This window comes from Malaya genurostris, chromosome 3 (assembly GCF_030247185.1).
Source record: "Malaya genurostris strain Urasoe2022 chromosome 3, Malgen_1.1, whole genome shotgun sequence".
Lineage (NCBI taxonomy): Eukaryota > Metazoa > Arthropoda > Insecta > Diptera > Culicidae > Malaya > Malaya genurostris.
In genome coordinates, this window is record NC_080572.1 from 180,606,083 (window position 1) to 180,633,551 (window position 27,469).

Sequence of the window (27,469 nt, forward strand, 5' to 3'; positions counted from 1 at the left end):
GGAATGGCTTGCCAGTGGTACGTATGTAACTACATATGGCAATTCCATCTTACATCATTTGTGGTCAAGGCGGGAGACACCCTTGTAAAACGCTAATTACCTATGAGAATCAGCAGATTACATGTCAGTTTTGTGAACCTGCACAGTACGGTAAATCATGCATTGAAACTGCGAGAAGGACATCTTCAATCAAAGATAAGCACAATCGTTCAGCAAATTTATTTTTACCTTTTTTATATATATAATAAATAGGTATAGAATTCGCTCAAACTTTCGAAAATTTTTCGAGGCCCGGAGGGCCGAATGACATATACCAATCGATTCAGCTCGACAAAATGAGCAAATGTCTGTGTGTGTGTGTGTGTATGTGTGTGTGTGTCTGTATGTGTGTTGTCAACTAAGAGGTCGAGATCTCAGAGATGGCTGGGCCGATTTTGATCAAACTAGTTGCAAATGAAAGGTCTCCCCGTCACCCAAAACGCTATTGAATGGATTTGAGATAGGATGTTTACTTTTTGAGTTATACGAAGTTCTATGTCAAAATTTTCAGTTTTTTGACAGTATCTGGCACAATTGACCTTGAAAACAGAATATGTTTTCAGACTTAGATTCCGCACGATAATACCTATCCAACAAGCCATGGATTGTTAAAATCCGTCCATTTTTAACGGAGATATCGAAATTTTTGTGTAAACGACTTTTCCCCCTATTCCAGCAGTAGGAGTTTTGAGCGCTGTATGACAAAGCAATGCTTGGGAGCAACGGAAAACACGATTTTTTATTCTGTTACACACAATTGTTTCTAAGTACCAAAAAGACTGTGTACAGTATCCTTTTCCATGACATTTAGCCTCGGACCGATTTTAGCACGGCTCGTTTTTGGCAACATAATCGTTCGAATATGACATATATAAACCAAATGATGGCAGATTTTTTTTTAATTATATTGTTTTAAACTACTTACAGCAATAAATGCTGGAAGAACATAACATCCACATACCATTCGAATCAGTTCGTCGAGATCAGCAAATGCGTGTGTGACAAATAATTTCACTCAATTTTCTCGGAAAATTTCTTTTCTACAAATTCAGATTACTACGAAAAGTCGTATGCTCCCAAACAAAGTTCCTGAATTATGTTTGGTTCCGACCTCTGGTTCCGGAACTACAGGATGATATATGAAACGAAATCAAAATTGTGTAACTCATTCTACTCGTAGATGGCTGAACCGATAATCAAATTTCAGAAACAAAAATTCAAATTAAAACAAACTTATATACAAAAATTAATTAATTTTATCCAATTATGACTTCCGGTTCTCGAATTACATGATGATGAATTTTTAAAATTCAAACCGATATAGAAGATGGGATTGAGCTTCAAAGTTGGACTCAAAACTGTTGTAATTTATTCGTCATATGGCCATACGAATCGGTTTGGGTTATGCTGGTTCCTGAATACCGGCTCTGGAAGTACCTTAAATTACCATAAACTCTAAAGTGGAACTTACATATCATGGCATCTTTAATCGATTATCACACTTCTAGATTTAAATTCGATCCGATTTGCAGTTTCGACATTACAGAGTAATGAGTATTTAAAATCTCAAATTGTCGCTTAAAACGACGGTCATTAAAATAATGTCATGAAAACTGAAACACCGAAGAATATTCATGCAAAAAACACATGCAGATTGGTAAAAAAAGGTATCATCTCACTGCTAGGTGAATTAAACACGTTTTTATTAAAAAAAAAACATTTTCTTATATTCATTTAACTTCAAAAACGTTTTCAGATCAACCGAGCAAGCAACTGCAATCAATGTAATCCAACAATCCAACAAAACGTATCTACAGCAACCAGCAATGAGCACAAGACTACGAACAACAACGTGGAAAAAACATGGAAATCACTTACGTTTGACAACAACAATCCCGATCAAATGCACATAACAAAATCATAACACAAGTATATATTTAACAAATGAAAACAGTTGAAAGCTAAAACTTATGATAACAATACAATAACAAAATCAGTTATGGTGCTTTATTTTCATTAGCGAGACTCATGATGAAGTTCATTAATTGGAAAAATTAGTTCTTCCGTTGCTTTATGTCGAAATATAATGATCAGAATATCAAAAAAAAACTAAAAGAAGAAATCAGATCACTGAATAAATTATTTTTTTATTAAAAAAAATCCGTTAACAATTTTGGATTGAAACGATGCTAAAAGTTGGCTATGATGGTGTTAAATTTGCTATCTAATTTATTACAACTATTGTTATAATTTTCTGCTTTCGGACTTCTGTAGTTATATCAAATTCAATAATAATTGTGATACAAACGTTTCAAAATCTGTTACGATTTTGTTCCCGCTAGAGTCTTTTTTGTTGTAATTTTTGTTATTTTAACAGCTTACCAGCCAAAAATATTTCAAAATTTGTTATGAAATATTTCTGAAATAAATTACTCCACACGGAACCACCCGCGATCCCATTTCAACCAGAATATTAGTTGATTTTCTGAATTCGATTGGTTAAAATTTGGTACAACTAATCGATTGTTGTTTTAACCAAACTGTCATTTTTGTTTTTCGATTAGCAGAAACGATGGTTGAAACAACTAATTTAACTGTTTGAAAAAAAAATGCTGTCAATTAGTGAGGACACACACCTTTCAATTTCAACAAATATTTTAGTTGAAATAACTGGGAAACAAAATTCTGTTAGTTGAAAAATAAATCGGTTTTATTTGTTTTAGACATTCCAAATAGTTGAATCAACTCGAACAATGTTATTGATTTGCGAAAATAATCAAAATATACTTACTGATATACGTCATGATCTATTTGAAATAAGTTCGGTATGTTGAGATTCATGAAATAAATATCGTTGTTAAAATAGAAAACAGTATTTTAAATTGACATGTAATATCATTGGGGCTGGGAAAACCACCAATCACTGCTGATTTTTAGTGATCTTTACCAAGGAATAAATTATCATTACGAAATCAGAACTTATCTGATCTCTAAGTGATTTTGATTTTTGTATGATCATGATCATGTCAAGTCTAGATCAGTGAAGATCTAAATTCTAAAAAAATACTTCTGATTCGATCGGAAATGATTGATTATATGAGCTTGGGTGCATCAACCGCTGGGAATTGGAATTTTGCGACGGCAATTCAAACACGCCATTCAATCGCAGCGCGTTCTGTGTATTTGAAACCCTTCGCTCCTGTTACTTTTCTAAATTAAATTCATGCCAAAACGTTTTATTTCTAATGCATGAACATCATCATCGGTATCAAACAGCTGGAAGTAAAACCATCTGCTGGAAGTAAATCAATGATCGAATTTGAAACATAAAATTTTCGCGTATACCTCAAAGATTACGGGATGATCATTCATTAACATTTTCTAATTTGTCACCAAATCTTTTTCATCTTAAACAAGGTTAACTTTATCACAACACCGCTGTGAGATAAACAATTGTTATCATAAATTTCTCAAATCGAATGAACACAATTTCACCAAACGCTTTAACCATCGATGTTGTTTTCATTGACATTTTGAAGCGACGCGAACAGATTTTAACTAAAAAAGTTGTTGATTTTGCATTGCGATTATTGTTTAGCTTTCAACTGTCTCCGGCATTTGACAGCATTCAAAACAACATATTTTTCAACTACTTGAATATATGCAAATCAAAAACCATATTGGTTGGATCAAAAAGAAATTAGTTAAATCAACTATCGCAAAAATCAAAAACTGCGATATCGCAATTTTATGATCGAAAGGTTCTCCGTGCAGTTGTTATAATTTTGTTATTACCATCTGATCGGGATACTACCGATGCGGCTATGGATGACGAGACGAGCCACGAACAAAGTGCCCCTCAATCTTCGCTGGATGGAAATGGAGGCTCTTCTTCCCCTAGAAAAGGGTGACAACGAGATCCAAATAAAAAAAAATAAAATAAAAAATCGGTACAGTTTACCACGTAAAGATTATCGACTTGGCCTGAATAAAATATCTTTTAAATAAAAAATTAGTTTATAGAAAATGAGTAATTTTATTCCTTTTCACCATCATTCATGCTTCGCAGTTTTAAGCCTGATTTGCTCTTTGAATAACGAAAATGTTGCAAGTAGGGGATAGTGTTCGGTTACCGGCACCCTTTTCTTTTAAGCTTACAACTTCTGACTAAGTGCACATTATGCGAACATTGATACATGAGTGGAAAACTAAAGTCCCTAGCTATCAACTGTGTGAGAAACTAAGTTGATTGAATCGATTGAAAAAACTTCAATATCAATTTAGTAAAGGTGTTCGGTTAACGGCACTCCAAAAAAGTTCACTAAAAATGGTAAAATATAAGTAAAGACTGCAATCATTCAAAGAAAAAACGTGCTTAATCCACCTAGCAGTGAGATGATACCTTTTTTTATCAATCCGCATGTGTTTTTTGCATAAATATTTTTCGGTGTTTCAGTTTTCATGACATTATTCTAATGTCAGTCGTTTTAAGTGGCAGTTTGAGATTTTAATCACTAATTATTCTGTAATTTCTAAACTGCAATTCGGATCGAATTTGAATCTAAAAGTGTAACAATCGATTAAACATTGCATGATATGTCGAAGTAATTGTCACTTTAGAGTTTAGTGTAATTTAAGGTACTTCCAGAGCCGATATTCAGGAACCAGCATAACCCAAACCGATTCGTATGGCCATATGACGAATAAATTGCAATATTTTTGAGTCCAACTTTGAAGCTTTTCGGGATTGTCATCTTCTATATACCTTTGAATTTTAAAAATTTATCATCCTACAATTCCAGAATCGGTAGTCAGAATTTTTATAAAATAGGATTTATTTTAATTTTAACTATTGTTTCTGAAATTCGATTTGGCTTTTTTTGAGAAAACGATTGAGCTTTGAGAAACGATTCGATACTGGAACCGGATTTCGAAATTCGGTGTAGCCAAACAAACTCACCTGAGTAGCTGTATAGTTTACATTTGTTTCAAAATGTTTGAAAATCAATGTAGACATCTTTGAGGAATCGTAGTGCGAATTAAATTTTTGGGTGCCTTCCGAAACGGAAACTGAACACAACCAAAAATGAAAGTGAAAGTTCATTTGGATTTGTTTTATTGGATTTGACTGAAAAACAAGATGTTTTATAGAATCTTAGAACTTTTCATTTGAATCTTAGATGATTCTTAGATTTCATTTGAATCTTAGATCGGTTCAGCCATCTACGAGATGGCCATTCAATATCTCAAAACCATTCAATAGCGTTCTGGGTGACGGGGAGACCTTTCATTTGCGACTAGTTTGATCAAAATCGGTCCAGCCATCTCTGAGATCTCGTCCTCTTAGTTGACAACACACATACAGACACACACACGGACATTTGCTCAGTTCGTCGAGCTGAATCGATTGGTATATGACATTCGGCCCTCCGGGCCTCGGAAATTTTTTCTAAAGTTTGAGCGAATTCTATACCTATTTTTTATATACATAAAAAAAAGGTAAAACGTTATTTATTCTTTTCGGAGGCGTTTTGGATCAAAGTCTTCATTGTCTGATAAATTCGCATTGGGTCTCTTGGCCGATGATTTGGATGGTGGCGCCTTTTGGTGTTGATTTGGTCGGTCTTCCGAATTTATTGGCTTCTTATGCACTAATTAATGGCATTAAACAGTGCATTAAAGTTTATTTTTCCTTGACTTGGACGAATTGTTTGAAGTCGCCAAGGCTAACAGAACCAGAGTTTTTACTTATATGACGGATGTATTAAAGCCGTCAAGTTGTTCACGTGTTGCATATCACCAGAGATGCCAGATAATATAAAAAGTTTAGCTAGCAAAAAGAAAAGATCGCGCCAATTTTAAAAAGTCTGTCATTTCTGACGAATGTCTGCAAACAATCGAAGTTTCAAAAGTCTCTAAAAAGTCTTTAGACGAAAAAAGGTTTACATGTTGATTTAGAAATTTGATAATTTACAGACAAATTTGATAATTTACAGACAATTTTTCGCGATTTGTCGAAAAAAAATGGGATGCCGGTAACCGAACGCCTTGGGGTGCCGGTAACCGAAATCGGTAGGTATTTTTAAAAAAGGAAATAGAACTTTGGTTGCGAAAATTTTAATAGCATCTGGTATTAAATCTTGAAATAAATTGCGATTGATGCTTTTCAATTTATGGTACTATAAAAAAGTCATAAAAAATTTTTGTATTGATTTTAACGCAATTAAAATTTGTTTTGAGCGCAACAAAAAGTACAAGCGTTTATTTACTTTGGTATTTGACACAAAAAGAACGTGCTGCTATTACACACACAGACACATGACATTTGTCGGAATGACGCTATCTGCTTTCTGTCAAAAGATACGGTGGGGTGCCGGCAACTGAACATCTTCCCCTACACTGTGCGGACGGTTTTCTACGATCTACATTTCACATCAGTATGTCAATTAACAATATAAATCTGAACGTAATCGGAATTTTAAAGACGTTGTCTCTAGTTCGTTTCTAATCTCATGAAGTGAGTCTACGGGTCTCATTCGTTAGTATCATCGTTCAGTTTCGCTCTGACATTGCTAATAGCTTAAAAGATAAACAAAAAGAAAAATAAATTGATGCTTAACATCAAGTAATTTCACATTTTCAGATAAAAAACATTAACAAGAATCGAAAATAAATCCTAATTATGTCTCAGTGCTGAATTATAGACGCAGTGAATTGCCGAGACTCGAATGCAACACATTTTAATCGGATAACTATAATTCTTCGGCAACACAACTTTCCAGTGTCACCATTAGTACGCGTCACGTTGAACGAACTGTTTGAACTACTTACCTAGCGACGGTGTCCATTAATTTCCCAGAAAACCTGTTGAAACCCGGCGATGTCCTCCGTAAATGATGCCCGATTGCTGACGGGTGAAAACTGGAACCCGCAATACGCAAATGACAAACGCATGCTGCACACGCGACAAGTTGCTTCTTCCGGTAGATTTACCCCCACTCTCCCGCTCGCTCACACGGTGATTTCCTTCCTTGCCCGGTACTCCAATTCATCTTCAACCAACACACACGGGGTGACATTACTCCGCCGTCAGCAGGTACTAATTCAGTTATTTATCTCCGGGTGGGGCGTCGGCGCCTCAGTCGATATTCAACTGAAGCCAACAGGCGTGAGCATTTAAATGTCCACTTACAAAGTCCGATGGGAACAGCTCTAGGCCTACCGACCGATTTCATTCCCGATCGTTTTGTCCAGATTTTCCCGCCATTTATCATTACGAAATGCTCTCCGGAGCAAACCCGATGCCGACCGTTCCAGCACAGCTCGATTTACTTTCTTCGATGGGTGGAAAAATGATACCGATTTTTTTCCAAAGCCTCGAGCTCAGTTATTGACTCTTTGCTGCCGCAAAAGACCGCAACTGAAACATAGTTGCATAGTTCGCGGAAGAAGCTTCAGTATATTTCTTTGCTTCTGGGCCGAAGCGTTCACTTTGCTATTGATTCTTCAATGTCAGTTCCTCATAACGAGCATTGAAATTAATGATTTACCGAACAATCGAGTTGATGCTGTCCGGTTGTCTTGCGCTGGGAATCTTCGTCGGCAAATCGGAGGCGCACAAGTCTTCTCCGGGCACTCCAGTAATGAAAAGAAGGATTTACAACAAAAAAAAAATGACCAAATTCACACAGCAGTGGGCTGGGATTCGGTTTTTCTCATGAGGCATCGGCAGCTTTCATCTAATGATTGTAGTATAAATTTTTCGTGCTACAACAAAGTTGTTTAAAATTAATAGCCTAAATCCAATAACGCTGAGCATCAGTCGGACCGAATTATGGTATCATCTTACTCGTTGCGTTGTTTCGTTTTCTTCCCTACAAAGTATTAAAGACGTTGACACGGACACGTTAAAGAGAGCACAGTACTCCGAATAGCAACGTGTAGCAACATTTGTTAGCATCACTTGTACCTCCGGACAAGTACAATAAACTTTATTATTTTCTGAACAAGCTGCAAAGATCAACGAACCTTCCGAAGCGCATCTTCACGCGTATCGCCTGCACATGTTAGACCACGCGACAGAAGATAAGCTTGCTTATGTAAACACGTGTTCTGATAAAGCAGTTTCGTGGAGCAAAAGGTAAAACGTACCTCGGCTGAGATGCAACCTACTGTCATCGGTGTGACGGCCTACGTCATCTCCGTCTTATTTGCATTTCTAGAACAACCGCTGGAAGCCAATGCAAACGCCGTTCGCTTTACACATCACAAGTATGTCACGGTGCGATGTTAAGATATGGATTTACCTCAAAATGCTAAAGTGAAAATAAATGTCCCAAGGAGGGAGCATGTATGAGACCTCGTAACGAAGAGGAAATTTAAGATATTGTGCATGTAAATAACAAAAAAAAAACACCAAGACTCGTAAGCAGTATTATCTTTTGGACCAGTTGTGTAATCGGGAAAAATGTATCACAGGTTAATGAACTCGAAAAAAAAGACGAACTTCTTCCAAATCGGTCGTTCCATCCCCATCCACAAAAGCAACTGAACTTCGTGAAAACGTAGGTGGAAAGGAAGAGCGGACCTGGGTAGGATTGGGATTCGCCATTCTTTTGTTCTGGCTCAAATTCTAACAGCGCTTCATCGAAGCCGACAAAGAGACCATTCCGAGAACCGAAACACTCTTCGAAAACATTTTTCACAACCCAATCTCACCGAAACGATAACAATGGCTCTTGCCTAAATAACGTATCGCAGAAATTTCAAACACGGTGACAATGTGATTCATTCCATGGCTTAACCTGATCCTCCGCATAACCTACCGTTTGCCAATGAAGACAAACTGTCTTTCCAGTCGTCATCGACATAATTCGTTGTACGGAGAAACTAATCCTGCCGACTTGCCGACGCTCACTGGATCAGCCGAGTCGGGTACGAGAAACTTGCACATAACCGCTACAGTGTCATAATATTTAGTGAGCGTATCTAACTCAAATAATAATTATCATTAATTTATTTACACATGCAATCTCTTGGGTGGTTGAAAACATAAGACCTCCTGCGTACGGAGTTACAAGATGTCGTTCGCTCCGTTCCGCGATGAGACTGGCTTAAAAAATAAACCGGGGAATTGCATATTTATCTCTATTCCTCATTTAGTAAAAGACTAAGGTTTGTTCCAATTCCATAATACCATCTTAAATTTTCCTCTAGGCAACCTATTTATCGGTCCATTTTCGTACATCCTCGAAAGTTTATTACTCAGCCAGTTTGTGTTACATCAATAGAAAGGGGTGATAATCAGTAGACGTAAGATCTGGTGAATATGGCGAATGTGGCGAGTGTTCCAATACGAGTACATTCTGTCCGATTTTCAATTAAGGCGTTGTTCAAATTGATCATGGTAGTGGACGATATTAACTATTTCACCACTTCTCCCTTTTAATCACATGACACACGTAGTTATTCGGACTTCCCTAAAACGACTCGGTCTTGCATTCGAAATTGATGGGTGTCCCATTTTTTTTTTGCATTTCACATTCTCGAAATTTAATTTATGGACAATCCGATGCAAAAAAAACTCTTTCTTTCAAAGCTTTTGCCATTGACTTTCCCACATTCCTTCTGTCGTACTTTCAGATTATGTGGAACCTATTTACCAACCTTTTGAGTTTTGTTGTGAATACGAATCGCCACAAAATTCGGCACATGCACCAAAGGTGGGAATCGACACTGTTTGAAGGGCACAGATACTTAGAGGTGGTCATTAGGGTAATCATGAAGGAGAGTTGTAGTAAGTTCACTGAAAAAGAGAAATTCAATGTAAAATGTATTCGACGAGAAACGATGCTTCTTGACAAATACAGATACTACTTTAATATCAAAGGAGATGAAACGGTTATTTTAAGGGAGAGGGAGTGTAGGAAAAGTCCCAAACATGGGAGCATAGTAAAGCAAAGTCTTGACATTACATTCCTTTTGTGGAATTTGGCCTTTCTGTTTCAACAGACTTCTCAGCCGATGCTTAGTGTACAGAATCATTGCATTGCTAGTACTATGGATCCTACTGACACTAAGAATCCTTCCAGGTCGGGGCTCGAACATACGACAACTGGCTTGTAAGACCAGCGTCCTATACATTGAACCGCCAATCCGGGACTCCCCACCCCCATGGGAAGTGTAAGGTGTAAGGTAAAATTAAAGGAATTTCACGAAAAACATAACAACATAAAACTGGACATGAACGGAGTATTGCTCAATCGGGTTGCTGTCTAAGATGTGTTTCACTACAATCAGAGTATTTCACTAAGCAGGGCCATTTCTAGAATTTTTTTCGACCTTATCTTCCCGAAACATTTCCGAGCAACGCCGTACTTGCGTGCTTGCGCAACGATATTGATAGAATTTTCGGTAAAAAAAAACAACAAAAATCAATGCAGTATGTGGTGCAAAACCCAACAACTTTCGGGCCCATAATTCCGGCCGCTTTTTATCGATTGATGTTAAAAATAAGCCAAAATTATTGTCACAAATTATCCTACTAAATAAAGGCAAAATATGTTTCAATGAGACTGTGTCGATGAAAGAAAAAGACATTATTACCCCACCAGATGGAGGTATAGAGAATTCGATGACTTTCTGGTGCCTCTTTCTTTTGAATTGAACATCGCAAATTCCACAAATGCTCTTCACTTTGGCTTGAAATTCGACTTGCTTTTAAAACGAATTAAAAGTATGTTTCTAATTTGCATCCAAGTTAACAAATATGACGTTTTGGGGGGGGGGGGGGGGGGGGGTGCCCAAACAACTTAATAGGCCACTTAGTTGCTGATCGGAGAACTTTTTCGTGGCAACGAAATACTCCGGACATTTTACTAAAAGAAAACAGTATGATAGAGTAAGAATATGAACTGTACTAAATGGCTACCTTGAGAGACTCCAAAGCTGTCAACGTTGGAGAAGGATTTCAATTCAGGAAACTTTCTCTTTGCGTTTGAGCCGAGTATTGTAAATAAAATGACCCCGACTCACCGATAGATACGACAAAGTAATTTTTCAAAATGACAACGCTCGTCCGAATGTTGCACAGCCGGTAAAAACATGCTTAGAAACGCTGCAGCTGGAAGTCTTACCCCATTCGCCGTACAGCCCAGACATTGTTCCTTTCGATTACTATTTGTTTCGGTCTATGCAACATGGCTGGACTGACCAGAAGTGCTCCAATTATGAAGATGTAAAAAAATGAATCAATTCGTGAATTGCGGACAAACCGCTCGATCCGTGAAATGCCAAAAAGATAGAAGCGCTTGAGCGAAAAATTGGTATAGAGCGAGAAAACTAGTGTTTATTGTTTGATTAACAGAGAGGGTATTTGAATATATGGTAGCGTGTCGTGAAGGGGCTAGAATTGAGGTCATTTCTCGATGTAAGCTTACCAAGTCGGTGCTGTTGTTGAACTGTGTTTACCACAGCTCAGGGTGGCGGAAATGGTAAACGCGTATGTACGAATTGTATAAGAACGCAGGTTCGAGTCATGCCATCAAATCATCTTTCCGGTGATTTTCTTATTCTACAATATATGTTTCCACTCAATCATTGCAAAACTGAACTTAGTTATGGTGACTCTACGTCAAACCAACTAAAAATTAATAAATCGAGAAAAACAGATGTTTCCATGTGTTTTGTTTATACATGCAAATAATTTGAGTCCAGAACTCAGGAAGGTGTTGACTCAATCGAATTCCGATGACCCATTTAGTATACAGAGCAAATTGTGTCGACCAGTCCCGCCTAAATGAAATTTTTGCATCAAATTAATTCAAATATTACGGAAAGACTCAGTGTTGAAAAAAGGTCATTTCACTATCACTGGTGAAAAAATCAGTTCAAGAGATTTTCTAAAAAAAACTCAGTGACTGAAAAAAATCACTTCCGATATTTTCATTCATGCAACAAGCATCCACAAAACTCTGAACCTTGAAGCTCACAAGTGATTTTTGTGTCAGGGAAACTTGATGACGAATTTTCATCCAAACAAATATCTCTGAAGAGATAATAAGAAGGGAGAAGAGTCTCCGATGATACTTCGATGCTACATTTCCAGTACGCTTTAGTTCGACACCGAAGTTAATTAGCAACTGGGCCGCAACATGACTGCAATATTTTCGATGCAAGCAGAGTGGTTAATATGAACAAACATCCAATTTTTTACGTTTCTCCTTCGGCTCATCAGTGCAATTAGCAGATTCTGTTGATCTGCTAATGCTACATCACGGATCAACATAATCCGCTAAGCAGACGTAAAGTGCTTGCTATTTACAAGTCACTTAGTCATGTGTTATGTGAATTTAGTCATGTGTACTTTTGCACAAACCGGTATCCATGAGATACCAAAACCCCTAAATATTCATTCCAGCTGGCTGATTACACTGCACTAATTAGATTAAACACAAAAAACGCTATTGAGCATGAATTTGAGTCATAGAAGTAACAGGAGCGCAGCAACGTCAGCAATTCTCGATCACACAGTATGGGCAGAGATGGCATTTCACCAGAGTTATACACGCTAGAGTCAGATTTTTGCCACACCAAGGATGAAAAAAACGAAGCACCGCACAAAGAGAAAAGCGCACTTCTTCTCAGTGTCGAATAGACAGCATTTGAGTGTGTGCTTGTGGTTAAAGCAGCTGGCGCGAGTGAAACACATTCTCTTCGCATGAATCGCTCACACGCGCTCTCGTCTAAATACACCCAAGTGACCACTGGCGCGTGATTGTGAGCGAACACTTCTGTGAACTTCAATTAAAAGAGAGTAGATCTGGCCTTGCTATGAAAAATTTGCAAGGAAAACCGAAAATTTTACGATAAATTGTTTTATTTTGCTGATTTTGCGTGTCCACGCTTCATCTACGAAAACCATACAGCAGAGTGCTCACCGGCGTGTACACCTCTGTGAAAGTATCTGCATCCTCCTCAGAGAATTTACTAGCTAATGCTCTAGCACTTTGGTGCGATTCATTGGAAGAGGTAAAAGGAAATAAACAAACGCACTCATGATGCGTGCACACTTACACAACAGCGGTGTATAAATGTGAAAGAGAAGAGCTCTCGTTGAAGTTGTCAGTGCGAGGGGAGAAATTTTGCTTGCTCTTCGTCACACAGAGGAGATAGACATCTCTGAGTATGGGAATAGCGATAGTCTGCGCTCCTGTTACTTCTGCGTACGTTATTCAAGCTAAATGGCATGGCATAGCTAATATTTTTTAATCAGTTGCATAACATGCTTTGTGATTATTTTTATTATCATTACACTTGCTGCTTTTATTAATGATATTACTCCACCATCACGGTAGTGTCGAAAGAAATCTCCACTATTGATCTTTTTATAAACCAGCCTACGCGCACTGAATATTCTCAGAAAGGTTCAGGTATTGTTCATTGGCTAATTTAATAATCATGTGTTCTCCAAAGGGTTGAGATACAACGGCTATGGAAATTCATTTCCCGAAAAACTTCTGTTCGAGAATCATATCAGATATATTCAATATGCGAACTTTTTTCTTAAATATCATGGAGCAGAGTGTTCGCTAGTGAACTTTTCACAGCTGATTTTTTTATTGCCATGCGAAATCAGTTTCAGTGAAAATCGCGCGCACACTTCTGAATATTTTTTTCTACAAACGCTCCTGCATTACACACTATTGAGAAGAATAGAATTATTATTTATACACACAAAAATTTATTCTTACGTCTTACGACGTTAAGGCGAAATACTTGACCAATTTGAAGGATTTTCAATAATTTTCGCGATTCAAATGAATTATTACATACAAACCAATTAGCATTCTCTCATTCGGCTACTAACGCAGAAGGCGATAGCACCCAGTCGACACCGGTCTATTGATCAATTGTCATCATATACACACGGGGAAGCATGAGATAGGAACCTGTGAGCACGACCAGACATGAACTATTTCCTACTTAGCTAAAAAAAAATCAGTGAACAGCTTCTTTGTTCCTGACAAATGTTCTGTTTTGTACAGTAAACCTGTGATTAATTATTTTAAAAACCATCGGAAAGCGCGGTCTACAATCAGTCCCGTTTGTACATGAAAGTTCCGCCAAAGATAAGAATCTCCGTTTGTGCTCATGGTTTTGAAAAAATCAATCCCATTCGAAACGGAATGCTTGGCTGGCTTATTTTAAACCTAGCATTTTTTTGTTTACCAATTCGTTTAAGCATCGTGCGTGTCGCGCCTCAAGCCGTTGGTTTTTTTTCTCTTTTCACTCGGTTGGTTGCTACGATTTCAACAGAAAGGGAAAACCTTTCCGAGCTACGCAAGACGAGTCAAAATTCAATTTCGATTTTAAAATTCGTCGGCTTTGTGCAGCTTTCGAAACTCAATCGTGAGCTTGGAGATGGCCACAGGCTTTGCGAACGCACTTGCCAAAGTGTAGGGCAGTCGGTTGGCGGGCCTTATCCGAGATCGAAATCTAGGTTCGTCGAAAGGATGCTGGCCTGCTGGCATCAAATAGGCTTTTCAATTAGTGGAAGTTAAATTTAGCCGAATTGTACTTACATCAATGTGAAGTTATGATGTGTTTTGGTAATTACATGAGTAAAATTTTATTCGTTCATGTAAGCTCCGATTTTTATGCTTCTTCAAGTATGAAACGAACAGACAAAGTAAATAGCACAGTTATCGAGCCAACATCGAGTTGACCTTCGGATAGTCATCGATAAAAATATCTCCAAGCCCCGAAGTTCTTGTACAACTCAAATAATGTACCCAACCCGGTGAACCCTTTTCCCGTCTGCAGGTGATTATGCTTCATTCATCGCCGAAAAATAACCTTAAAAGCTAGAGCGTACCTGCGCACCTTTCTTTCGGACCGCTGTTGCTGTCATGCCCGAGTGACGAGTCTCCGCGGGGATGCCCTAAAAGGTGCCGAAAACGGCAGTGATAGAGTGGAGCAATTAATCTTGTACCCGGTGCAATTTTAATCTGAGATGATGTGAGGATTTGTCGAAATAGTAAGTGCCAGATTGTTCAAGGACTGAACGTTCGCTCGCGACCGTGCGGAAATACGTAACACGACGAGGAAAGTTTAACAAAAGGGCTGAGAAATAAAGTGGATGCATTTTTGCAGAGTGGATGTTGCGCAATTCAAGATATAAGTTGACCAAAGCACTTACGGAAGTGGTCTTAAAGTAAGAGAAAAAAAATCCAACTGATTCGATTAGATTTCTGATTACAAACAGCAAATAACCTCACGTACTCCGTCGTGCAGACGTTTCTCAGTGCAACCAGTTTGCAAACAAACAGCAACCACCATAATTAATATCTGCAAATCAATACCCACGGCAAAATATGATCGCAATGCCAAAGCTCGCCAAAGTGCCGCTTAGTCGCTGTTCGTTCATAACTCAGTATCAACACGATCGGGTAATAAAATAATTACTGTAACTGTTATTTAATTGAGCCATTTCACACTTGTCGTTTGGATAATTTGTACGGTGTAGTCTCGGACCGACTGGACGAACGGAAAAGCTCGATTTCCCTTGGTAAAAAAAACTGTCCACCGAGCCGAGTGCCGTCGATCGAGTAAAATTAGAGTTTAGCTTTCAATAAGCACAGGTGAAACGTATTTGCATTGGACTACTGCTGGATATGTTCAACCAACACCAGAAGATGCTTAATTTCATGTTTAGACGAATCAACGATAATGTTTCGTCTGCGCAATAAGTCATTTTGGATTGTATTTGTATGAGCTCAGTGAGAACGAGTGAAACCTGCGCCTTATCTCTTGACCCTCGGATCCTCAATTTGCTTCTACTTTATATACTGTAATTATGACCGAGGAAGTTTCGTAGCATTACTTACACGATATACGAAGTCAATAAATATTGAGTATAGAACTAAGTGTCCAGTGCTTATTATTATTAGAATTTTAGTATATATAGAATTACTTTTTTCTTTAAATTTTAGTTTATATGAAATTCAATCTACATAAACGATCATAGGTGTTTGTTTTACATTTTCCAAATTATTTATTCGAAAACTTACACATAAATGTTTCGTAGTTCATTGAGTTGGTAAGCAAATTTCTTAGACGTGCACTTACGTCAAATCCACGTAAGTGCCTACAACTTCTACAATTTTAAAAACTTCTGTGAAAAAATATCGATTTTTTGAGATTTTTGGTAAATATGATATAAAGAATTTTTGGAATTCTAGCTGAAAGTAAATTTAGTCGGTTGGTACACGAACATTCTTGAAAGCGTGCTTAGCTAAGTCACAAATTAGTCTAAGATTCAAAAATTTCTGTAAAAATACAAAATTTCTTGAAATTTTAATTTCCTGTAAAATAGAATTTCCTGTAAAAAATTTAAATTGAAGCGATATTCAATCGAGATGTGATCTACGATGCCTAAATGTTCGATATGAATTTCATGCTAAGTGTCAAACAAATTCAATTTTATTTTAATTTTAAAATTTTAAACTATTTTTTTCCCGTACATCATAGCTGGTATCAAATTCAATCGATTGGTGTACAAAAATGCTTAGCTGTATTTAGCAACCTTCGAATACTTCTAATATTCTAAAATTTTAGAATTTAGAAAAATTTTCTATTCCATTTATGTTGTGATAGACGTATCTGTCTAAAGATAAACAAATTTTCAAAATCGAACATCTAACAGCTGAGATATGGCCAGCAAAAGTAAGCGTTTCCATTTTTTACCTTCCTCATATAGAAAGGTTATGCAATCACTTGAAAAACCGACTAGTGAAAATTGGTCCGGAGGGCCAAGTGTCATATACCATTCGACTCAGTTCATCGAGCTGTGCAATGTCTGTGTGTGTGTGTCAAATAATCTCACTAGGTTTTCTCGGAGACGGCTAAACCGATTTTGACAAACTTAGATTCAAATGAAAGGTCTCGTGGTTCCATACGGAATTCCTGAATTTCATCCGGATCCGACTCCCAGTTCCGGAATTATAGGGTAAAGTGTGTTCAATATTGTACACCGTCACTTAAACCGGCAAAACAAAAAACGTAAACAATTTTCTAAACTGGACTCTAAACCGTTATTCCCAATCTTAGGGTCAAGGCGTGTCGGTGCCAGTGCACCAGCCTATCTGGCGGTAGTGATGGAGTACTTGGCTGCCGAAGTGTTGGAATTGGCCAGTAACGCTACCCGTGACAAGAAAACGAAAATCATCCCTCGCCATCTGTAGCTGGCCATCCGTTACGACGAGGAGTTGAAAACCCCGTCCTTTTCAGGACGACCACATCACTGTGATAAAGAAATATTTAGGATTGCTTTAAGTTTAGCCAGTTCTGATACGCCTGGAAAGTAGAATGCGCAAATTAAGTGGAAACCTTTGTTCTAACAATTTATTCATTTTTGTTTTCGGCCGCATACTAAAGAATTCACGACAAAAATACATATTGATCTGTATACTCTGTTTCGCACGGCATATTTGTATACTAGTTTAAAGATGTGTTTAACATCATCACTTCCACTTTCGCATTGCCGTTCGTAATTGAATGTGTTAGTGACGGTGCAAATTATTTAAACTTCTCGTGTATCTTGTTTCGACAACAGTTGCTCGGAAAATGGTAGGAAAGCAACAAAATTCAACTAGTTCTTTAAGATTATCTTTAGCACTAGAAAGTGCTTTTGAATGGGCCTTGCTGGACTTTTTGGCTGCTCTTCTACCGGTTTTCGGTGCCATTCTCACATCACATTTTATTTTATTCCTGCTGCTGGCAGCGGTGTATGGACAACTCCTTTGCTAGAATACCTTTCCTGTACGCAGAACGGGAAACAGTGAGACGACAGGTCCTCGATGTTGCTCTCATGTGTCTTGTTTCGGGAACAGTTGCTCAGCAAATGGTAGGAAAAATGAATCACTCAACTTTTATATGGATGCTCTTGTATAGATGCAGACATCTCGCGTTCTGATTGGCTGGTGCTGTCATGGGTTAAATCAAACAGGTTTTTCAATAGTGTACTAGTGAAAAACTTCAATGTTGTTGCAATACACGTTCTAGTTGAAAATTTTCGATTCTATTGGTAGTTAGATTATATAAATCCCTCTACAGATCACTGAGCTATGAGCTTTCAAAATACGAGAAAGGCAAACGCGCCTCATCTTTGATACTCGTTTATACCAAACATTTCAGAAAAGTTTAATTTTGAACTATTTGAGATTATGTCACACAACTGAATATTTTATCATAAAATTGTGATCATATTTCCGATGGCATGTAGCAAGAATTATGTTGATTCATTAGATACAACAGGAAATATTCACGATCAAAAACTTTTTCAAATTTTGAAAAGGCGCCCCATAGTAAAGTAAGTCGTGTTCACGAAAAAAATACAGGCGTATAATGTCAGAGACATAACTGGATGTCGTGAATACTAATAAAACTGCCACTGCAAAAAAACTGATCAAATTATCTTAGATTTGCACTACACTGCTAATTTTAATTTTCGATTTACAAATAAGCAATCTTTATAGTTCTTTAGGTAACATTTAGAGCCATTAGAAGGGCTGATTTTGCATAATGTTCCACATTGGTGTCCATTTTCCGTTGTATTTTGCTCCAAGCTAAAGGTCTGCTCTCATTATTGTCGACTGCTCCACCTGACGACTGAAGTCCAAATGAGAGCATGACCTGAGCGTTTGAGGTTGCACTATCCGAAGCTGCTGGTTGATTAAATCATTCCCACGACGCACAGTGGTTCGAATCAATAAAAACGTGGACATAAATCAGTAGCTGCCAAACCGTTCGTTTAATGCATACCGCGTAATTTGATTCTATCTCTAATTGTTCATGGCCTACTTTGACAAAAAATATAACCATAACTTTTTTTCTAAAGAGATAAAAAAAATTTTTCTTCTACAAAGTTTTAGAACTATTGAAAATAATTTACTTTGTCAAATATACCAAAAGTCTAGGTCGCACCGTTTCGGATATACAAAGCATTTTTATGGCAACCCCCTTAAAATCAGTTTGTTATTCATAACTTGTTTCGAGTTATTTTATTATGCATACTTTGTTTGGAATACTTGAAGAAAATAAAAAATCCTATATTTTTGTTGAAGGTAGTGCATATGTTTGTTGTTTCCTGACAAAGTTATACAACATTTTATCTTTTTTTTACCTATGATAAAACCTTACACCGAAGCGAGATATGCAACTTTATGCAGCTGATTTGTACAAAATTTAGAGGAAAAGATATGCCCAAAAATATAAAAAAAAATCTAAGTGGAACTCGAGGGTACTTTTTTTTAGGCCTTTTCAAAGTTGGTTTTAGATATTGTATTATGACAACCCCCTTAAAACTAGTTTCCTAATCATAACTTGTTTCAAGTTATTTTTTATACATACTTTGTTTGGAATAATTGTAGAAAATATAAAATCCCATAATTTTGTAGAAGGTAATGCATAGGTTTATTCTTTTCTGGAAAAGTTATACATCATTTTATCTATTTTTACCTAGGAAACCTTTTGGCGAAACGAAATATGCAACTTATTGCAGCAAACTTTTACAATATCTATAGGAAAATATATTCTTAATCCAATTTATTTTCCAATGAGAATATCCTAGCTACGAGCTGAACGAATCTTCGGCTCTTGAAGAGCGAGTTATAAATGAGAAGAAATGTGTACATGAGCTCTTGTTCGTTCTTCCAAATGTGTATCTATCCTTCTTTAACAGATTGAATGAGCCATTGTCGATTAGAAATCTTACCTCTCACTCAGTAGGCTAAGGTACATTCAGGGATGCCACTTTTGCAGATATTTTCAAATATGACATAATAATAATTCGCAGACAAGTTAGTTCGCATAGCATTGTTCTTTGTGCATCAATGATTTCGATCATGCATATGAAAAAAAAAACGGAGTAAGAAAAACGGCGCAAAAAAAACGGTGCTCGAAACAGTGCTTCAGTTCAATCTTAATAAGCTGATTCCCTTTAGTGAGCTGATCGGTTCGGAGCTGCTCACCGCTATGAGCTGCTTCGCACTTCTCTAAGTGAGCGTCGCACGATAAAAAAAACCGTCTTAAAAAACGTGTTGTTTCGCGATAACTCAATTTATTTACACGTTTAAAAATTAAATCTTTTCGTAAAGGTTTGTATTTTTACAATACTTTTTCATATTTTGTTTGGAAAACATTTTTCCATTTTTGAATATGTGTTGAACTTTTGATAATTTTTCGGATTTTCAATATTTAAAATTAACATTGAAAAGGCCTAAAAAATTGCATCGAGTTTCACTTAGGTTTTGTCTAATCTTGTTAATTGTCAAAAAGTAAACAAAATAAAAATCACAACAATTTGCTTAAGTTGCGCGTGCAAGCATGAGCACTTGTAGTAGATATTTAAGTAATAGAGGTAGATTCTACGTAGATAAATCCAAAAAAACTGTTTTTAAAATAAAGTGAATATATTTTGAAAAATATTTATTTTACATTATTTATATCTTCAGCAAAAATACTTCAAATGTTTTTTATTAAAAATGATATAGAAAAAAAAATGTTTTTTTTTTGCGAAAAAAAATTTTATTCAAAATTGGTACTACCCCCTTAACAAAAATTAAGGTGCCACTTTCAAAAGAAGCGTAATATAAGCTTGTAAAACTTCTTCGAAGACATATTAGCTCTTAAAAATCAGTGAAAGTCAGTACAGACTTTTGACCGTCTTTTTCCAGTTTTGGACCACTGTGCGACGTCTGCTTCCATCCAACGCACAAGAAGAAATGATCGATTTTCGCATTTTTTTTGCATAAATATCTGTTTATTAATCTTATTTTTGTGTATTACATCAACATTTTACAGTACAAGTGTTTTGACCCTTTGGCCTTTCATCTTTGTTGTTCATACGATTCGTTATTAATATTAGGTGTTTTAGTTACTCTTGTTTTACATACTAATGTTTAATCATAATATTTATTTTAATTATTTATAAAATGTCTACCTACTTATAACTATCCCTAACCTAATACGTACAAATTTTGAATTATTTGTATTTCAGAGATTGAGCACCTCTCTTCAAATTTCGTGCAGTATTGTTCGAATTTTTGTTCTAGTATATCCAGTGAGGCCATCTCATGTACTTCACTAGTCCTTGTCCAAGGGGGTAGATTTAGAATCATCTTTAAGATCTTACTTTGAATGCGCTGAAGCCTAAGTTTGTGTGTTCGTGCACGGCCCCGCCAAACAGGGACTGCGTATTCAATTGCGGGGTAGATGATTTGTTTATAGACAGCCATCTGATTCTTTAGGCATAGTTTAGATGTTCTACAAATCAGCCGATACAGAGACCTAATGAGTATGCTGCATTTTTGAACGATTTTGTCAACATGTGACCTGAATATCAGATGACTGTCAAAGGTAAGTCCTAGATAGATAACTTCATCGGACCATTGAATGACCTCATTACCGAATCGGATTCGGCATTCGTCTGATGGAACAAGTTTTGGAGATCTTGAATGTGGAAACAAGATGACCTGAGTTTTTGCTGCATTGATCACAATTTTCCAGCTTGTAAAATATTCCGGTAAAGCGTCCAGACCTGTCTGTAGTTTATTCTTCAGAACATTAATGACACGACCTTTGTAAAGAATGGAAGTATCATCAGCAAATTGTGACAGAACACCACCACCCGGAAGAGGTGGGATGTCTGATGTAAAAATGTTGTATAGAATGGGACCTAGGATACTTCCTTGGGGTACACCAGCAGGAATAGTAAATCTTTCTGAAAGTGCATTATTCAGAGAAACCTGGAATGCTCTATCTGCAAGATAATTTTTGATAATTTTAATAAGATACATGGGAAAATTATACCGATGCAGTTTGAACACCAGTCCATCGTGCCACACATTATCGAATGCCTTTTCAATATCCAATATTGCCATGGCAGTCGTTTTGGACACTGATTTGTTTTGCTGGATGACGTTGTTAACCCTTGTGAGTTGGTGGATGGTGGATCTTCCTTTCCGGAACCCAAACTGTTCTTCCAGAAATATATCCTGTTCATCTGCGAAAGCAAGAATTCGCCTTTGTATTGACTTTTCAAACAGGTTGGATAGGGCAGAGAGTAAGCTGATGGGCCGATAGCTCTTGGAAAAGGAAGGATCTTTCCCCGGTTTCAAAACTGGGATAACTTTGGCTAACTTCCACATTGAAGGGAAGTAACCAAGCTCCCAGCACCTGTTATAAATTTTAGCTAAGAAGACAAATGAGCGAATACTCAAATGTTTCAGCTCAATGTTGAATGTGTTGTCGAAACCGGGGGCCTGCATATTTTTGGATTTTTTCACAAAAGCCATCAGCTCATTCGCAGTGACTCTACTTTCCTCAGGAACCAAGCTGTCTGATTGGTCAACCTCAGCTACGCTATCAGCAATGGCTCTTTCATATGGACTAACAATGTTAAGTCCTAAATTGTGAGAACACACAAACTGCTGGCCTAGCGCATTTGCCTTCTCTACTGGTGTGATTGTAGGTATTCCTTCAGCTGCGTCCTGGGGTGACATCAGATTTGTCGATTTGAAGAGAGGAACTCGGCATATGTTGTACTGGAACCGTCCTATCACGAGCGACTGTGATTGAATGCTGGAAGGAAGATAGGGCCGCATCGATTTCCATCGGGGAATAGTGGCAAATCGATATTAATAAGTTGGTCGGCGATATGTTGAAATTGGACCCAATCGGTGCGATAATAGTTCCTCCGAGGTTGAATAGGCACTGTTTCTGGTGAAGATCCCAACGCCAATATTACTGGAAAGTGGTCAGAAGAGAGCTCGTAGAAGACAACCGGAGAGCTGTCTATGGCGATGTTTGATCGATTTTCGATCACGGTTTCACTTTTATACGCAGTGAGTTCAAAATAGAGATGGGCAATTCGCTCCTGAGCTGTTCCAATGAATTGAATCACAAAAGTGAACTGACAGCTCACAGCTCTTTTTAAAAGAACCGCAGCTCATCAACTTACTCATTTGCTACCCAGTTCGCCGCATTGTGAAAGGGGGAATAAGCTACGAGTTGAACGGATCTTCGGCTCTTGAAGAGCGAGTTCTAAACGAGAAGAAATGTTAGCACCAAGTTTAGTTATTTCTTGCATATCTGTATCTATCTTTTGTTAACAGATTGAATGAGACATTATTAGCAATAAATCTTACCTCATACGGTGCACGAAAAACAGGTCACAAAATTAACCATCAATTGAATCTAAATGAGCTGATGAGCTGATAAATCGAATCGATTCATTTTGGTGAGCTGATCGGTTCGGAGCTGCTCACCAATATGAGCTGTTTCGCACACCTCTAGTTCAAAATATATGCCTGGCTACCTCAAAATCGTCGTCCTTGCGCGAAAAAGCAAAGCAAAAGTAAAGAGTTTTCCGTGTTGTTTTCAAAGTTTGAGAAAACTTAATTTTTGAGTTGTTTGTGGTTATCTCACATTGTTCAAAATATTATCCTAAATTCCTGATCATAGTTTTGATGAAATGGTAAAAGAATTATGTTGCTGCCGTTAATACAAGTTGAGATATTCACTATTAAGTTCTGCCCATTCTGTCATATGGTTAATTTTAAAAAGGCACCCCATAGTAAAGTAAGTCGTATTCACGACAAAAAATATAAGATATAGTCAGTTAAAATTAGTATTCCCACTTTTTACCCCCTTGGTATTCGGAGTGTTAAGGCAAACGATTTGCGTATGCAATTACTATTCCTCCGGCTTGAAGTGGTCTGACCCAAGGACTTCCTCGGCAAAATTCCTACTAAAGCATTCCGATGCCGATCGCACCAGACAGGCACACGTCAAAACGGGCATATGTCAAGATGGACGTAATTTACCCTACATCCTCATGCCGTCATTACTATAGAATCAATTTGAGCTCATTCGAAAAAATATAGCACATCGACACTTACCGTTCCCTGAAGATACGCGAACCGCAATCCGCTCACGATATCCGCCGCCGGACGGAGGAAGCCGTTCTCGAACCGTTCCAGGTCGCCGTGGAAGGTACAAACCAACAGATCGCGGGCCTGTCGGATCAGCACCGGCCGCGTGTGGTCCACGTAATCAGGATACAGTGGCCCAAAGTGCTGGTCTATCAACTTCTCAATACCGTTCGATGATAAATTGCCGGTCGCCATCGGCGATGACGAAAGAGGAATCTGTTTGTTCGGAGAAACGGGAAGAGAAAAAAAACAGAACAGAAGAAGATCAGTACACAGTGAATAAGGCGAACGTTTATCACGAGAAATGCGTTCACTGATGCAAATTGTTACACCGAGGTCTGTTTGGCCAGTGGCTATGCGAAAACGAAAACAACGTGTCGACCGGAGACGGCTCCAAGTAAGTGGTTCAACTTGTTTGTTCAGCAGAAACCAGAGCAATTTCCGCGAATCGTAACTGGAGTGTGCCGCCTAGATGTTGCACTCGAATCGTCTATTGACTCTAGAAGTTGGGCATTATTTGTTACGAAACTTGTAAATAATTTGCTAGAATAGAAACCACTTAGACTAAAACTTAAACTAAAAATAAAGACACCGAACGATGACTAAAAATTGATTGCCCATTATGTATTAAGCAGTTTAACTACCCGAATCATTACACGAATGCAAGGCACAACGTAAAATAGGGAATAAAATCTCACAAATACCTCACTCAATCTCGGTTCGGTTTGGTTCGGCTCGGACCACCAACGTCGAGAAGGTTTGGTTTGCTCGGTGTTCTAACGCCCAGTCGGCAAAGCGTTGCGTTTAATGTTGTCCACGGCGGCGGAACGTTATGGTCACTGCCAAAGGCCATATGCAGTAAATTCCGGAACAACAGCGAACAGCGCAACTCAATAACAAATGCTTGACACGTGACAAGATATTGATTTCAATTGCAGTTTGCTTTTATCCCTTATCTAATTGAGTTCTTTCCGTGCGCGGGCACGGTTCTAGGTGTACGAGAAAATCTCTCGCGCCCGGGACACGGTCATCATCGTCCAGAGCCGAGTAGTTTTCCGCCTGTTCTCGATCGTTTCGTAAGAGTTGTAATGTTTTCTTTCGTTCAGCTTTATTTTGCTTTCAATCAATGTTCGGTTCACTACCCGTGCATAGGATCAATGCTAACAATCGAAAAGGTTAGGAAATAGAAATTTAAATACCGCAGATCCATGAATCGTGTTGATTTTTGACGTAGGATTGCGTGTTTCGTTACGACATACTGATCTGAGTGCAATTTCAGAAATATCACAAAACAAGAGTGTAACGAAATTCTTCCAGATTTAAGTTCATACACCTCTTTCAATCTTCAATTAATACGTGTAATTGTGTTGCCAATTATAAGTAAATGATGTAAGAATGTTGTTAATATGACGATTATAACGTGAATATCGCTAGCTCGCGACAAAATATGTACAGACTAAATTTGGAGTAGAAAAAATTTGCTGTTAATTTAATCCAAGACCGATTAAGCTGCTTTTGTCCAAATTTTTCGAAATTTTTCTATAGTGATAGCTTGTTGTTTATAATGAAAAAATCGAGTGTCCAATTCCGCTCCATAGGTCACAACTCCGGGCAGTTAGGTGGATTCACCTCTTTCGGTACAACATGAGCTCCATTCGCTTCACGGAACGACCGAAATTAGCTCTGCGCATAATTCGTATTACAGTTTTTGAATTATTTGATTTTAACAACAAAATTTCCAAAATAACTATGAAATTAGTTAAAATTGAGAATTTACTTGCTGAAAAAAACTCTTATTTACAGAGAATGTGTGAGAGTTGACGAATATCCCGGACACAAACCAGCAACATTCCAATCCAACACGAAATTCTCATTGACAACTAATTTTGTTATTAAAATCAGAAAATTTGTTTCTATTTATCTATCACCATCATTGCTGAAGGACAGCACAAAGAAATCATTATTTGGTTATTAACAAGTTTATCAGTCATAAACACATGAAAAGTGTCAAAGCAAAACAATTCATTAAACAGCTAAAAAGGACAGTCTTGTTGAAACTGCTTGCAAATTGTTTTGATGGTTTTTGCATGTGTTACGATATATCCATATATTAATTTCTAAACCGATATGTAAAAATGACGTAAACTCTTAAGGGAAAGTGTATTTATTCAGAATTTGTACGCATTTGAAGCGATTGCGCGTAATAATGTTTTTACGCGGAACAGTGAAGTGAGTTTCGAATGTTGCACTCTAATTGTATATGTCAAAGTTTTCAGTGAGAGAGTCGATTTCGCGAAGTCGAATGAAGAAAACAGCGATTTAGAAGAAAAATTTTCAAAAAGAAGTTTATGTTTCGTTTATGTCCTTTTCTCCAATACAACATCGTATTTATACCTGCCAATATATAAAAGACAACCGCGACTGAAATTTTTTTCGGTAGTAGTGTGCCATCTAGTGGCTAGCAGTCATTACGGTGTTAACGTTTGTGCTTTAGCTAAGAAATGAAAGCACGTTTAATTGGTGAATTCAACTAAAAAAATAGCCATTTTTTACGCGGGGGATACGTACCACGCAACTTCGGAATTTTGAAGAATTGTTTCTATGCCTAATGTCTTAGAAACGTTCAGACCTGGTGTAATCTCAAAAAAAAATAAAAAATCGACTTAGAGATTTCCGAAATCGAATTATTTTATTGGTTCCAAATGTCTCCGAATTGCATAAAAGGTCGAGATTTGGTAAAATCTAAAAAAAATCGACGCAGCCGCGTAATCCCCCTAACTCCGCGTAGAAAAATGCAAAACTAAAGAATTTTTTTCATTCCGAATGTCATAAAAATGCATGAAACGTCAAGATCTGATGTAAGCTCCAAAAATATTTTGTTGATAAAAATCGAAAATTTTCAAAGTGTCGGATGACTTTTAATTTGATTTTAATTCGCGTAAGAAAAACACGTAACTTCGGAAATCAGCGTCAAAAAGACCTTAGTGTATTGTATACTGATTGATGATCTCGTGATTGAGTGCATAGGAAAAAAAAGTTTTATTATTATTTCGTTTATGTTTCTTACACGGAAAGATCGAAATCAGCATTTTGGGGGCAAAATAAGTTGATTTTTTTATTTTAGTTAGTTAGTTTTTAATACAGCTAAATATATCTTACTTTTACTAATTTTGATTTCTTATTTCTCATTCCCTTAATAATGATGAAATATTAGTTGAAATGGCTATTTTGTCGTGAATACGACTTACTTTACTATGGGGCGCCTTTTCAAAATTTACCCTGTACAAGAATGGGCAGAACTTTATCGCAAACCTAATATAAAGCTTGAAACGCTCAGTCGTGCTTTCATTTGAATTTCGGTCGTCAGGAGGAGCAGTCGGCAATGAAAACGCAGACCTTTTGCTTGGTACAAAACCTTAAACGAACAGGTCGCAGAT

At 37.3% G+C, this 27,469-nt stretch overlaps 1 protein-coding gene across 1 annotated transcript in view; it reads right to left on the bottom strand.

The window, feature by feature from the left end:
- The window catches only part of LOC131434407 (uncharacterized), a 1,178,250-nt gene that overhangs the window by 864,913 nt on the left and 285,868 nt on the right, over nt 1–27,469 (bottom strand). The window contains exon 3 of the mRNA XM_058601081.1: nt 24,000–24,248. Coding sequence (XP_058457064.1) covers nt 24,000–24,248 — 249 coding nt within the window. The remainder of the gene's footprint in view (nt 1–23,999; nt 24,249–27,469) is intronic.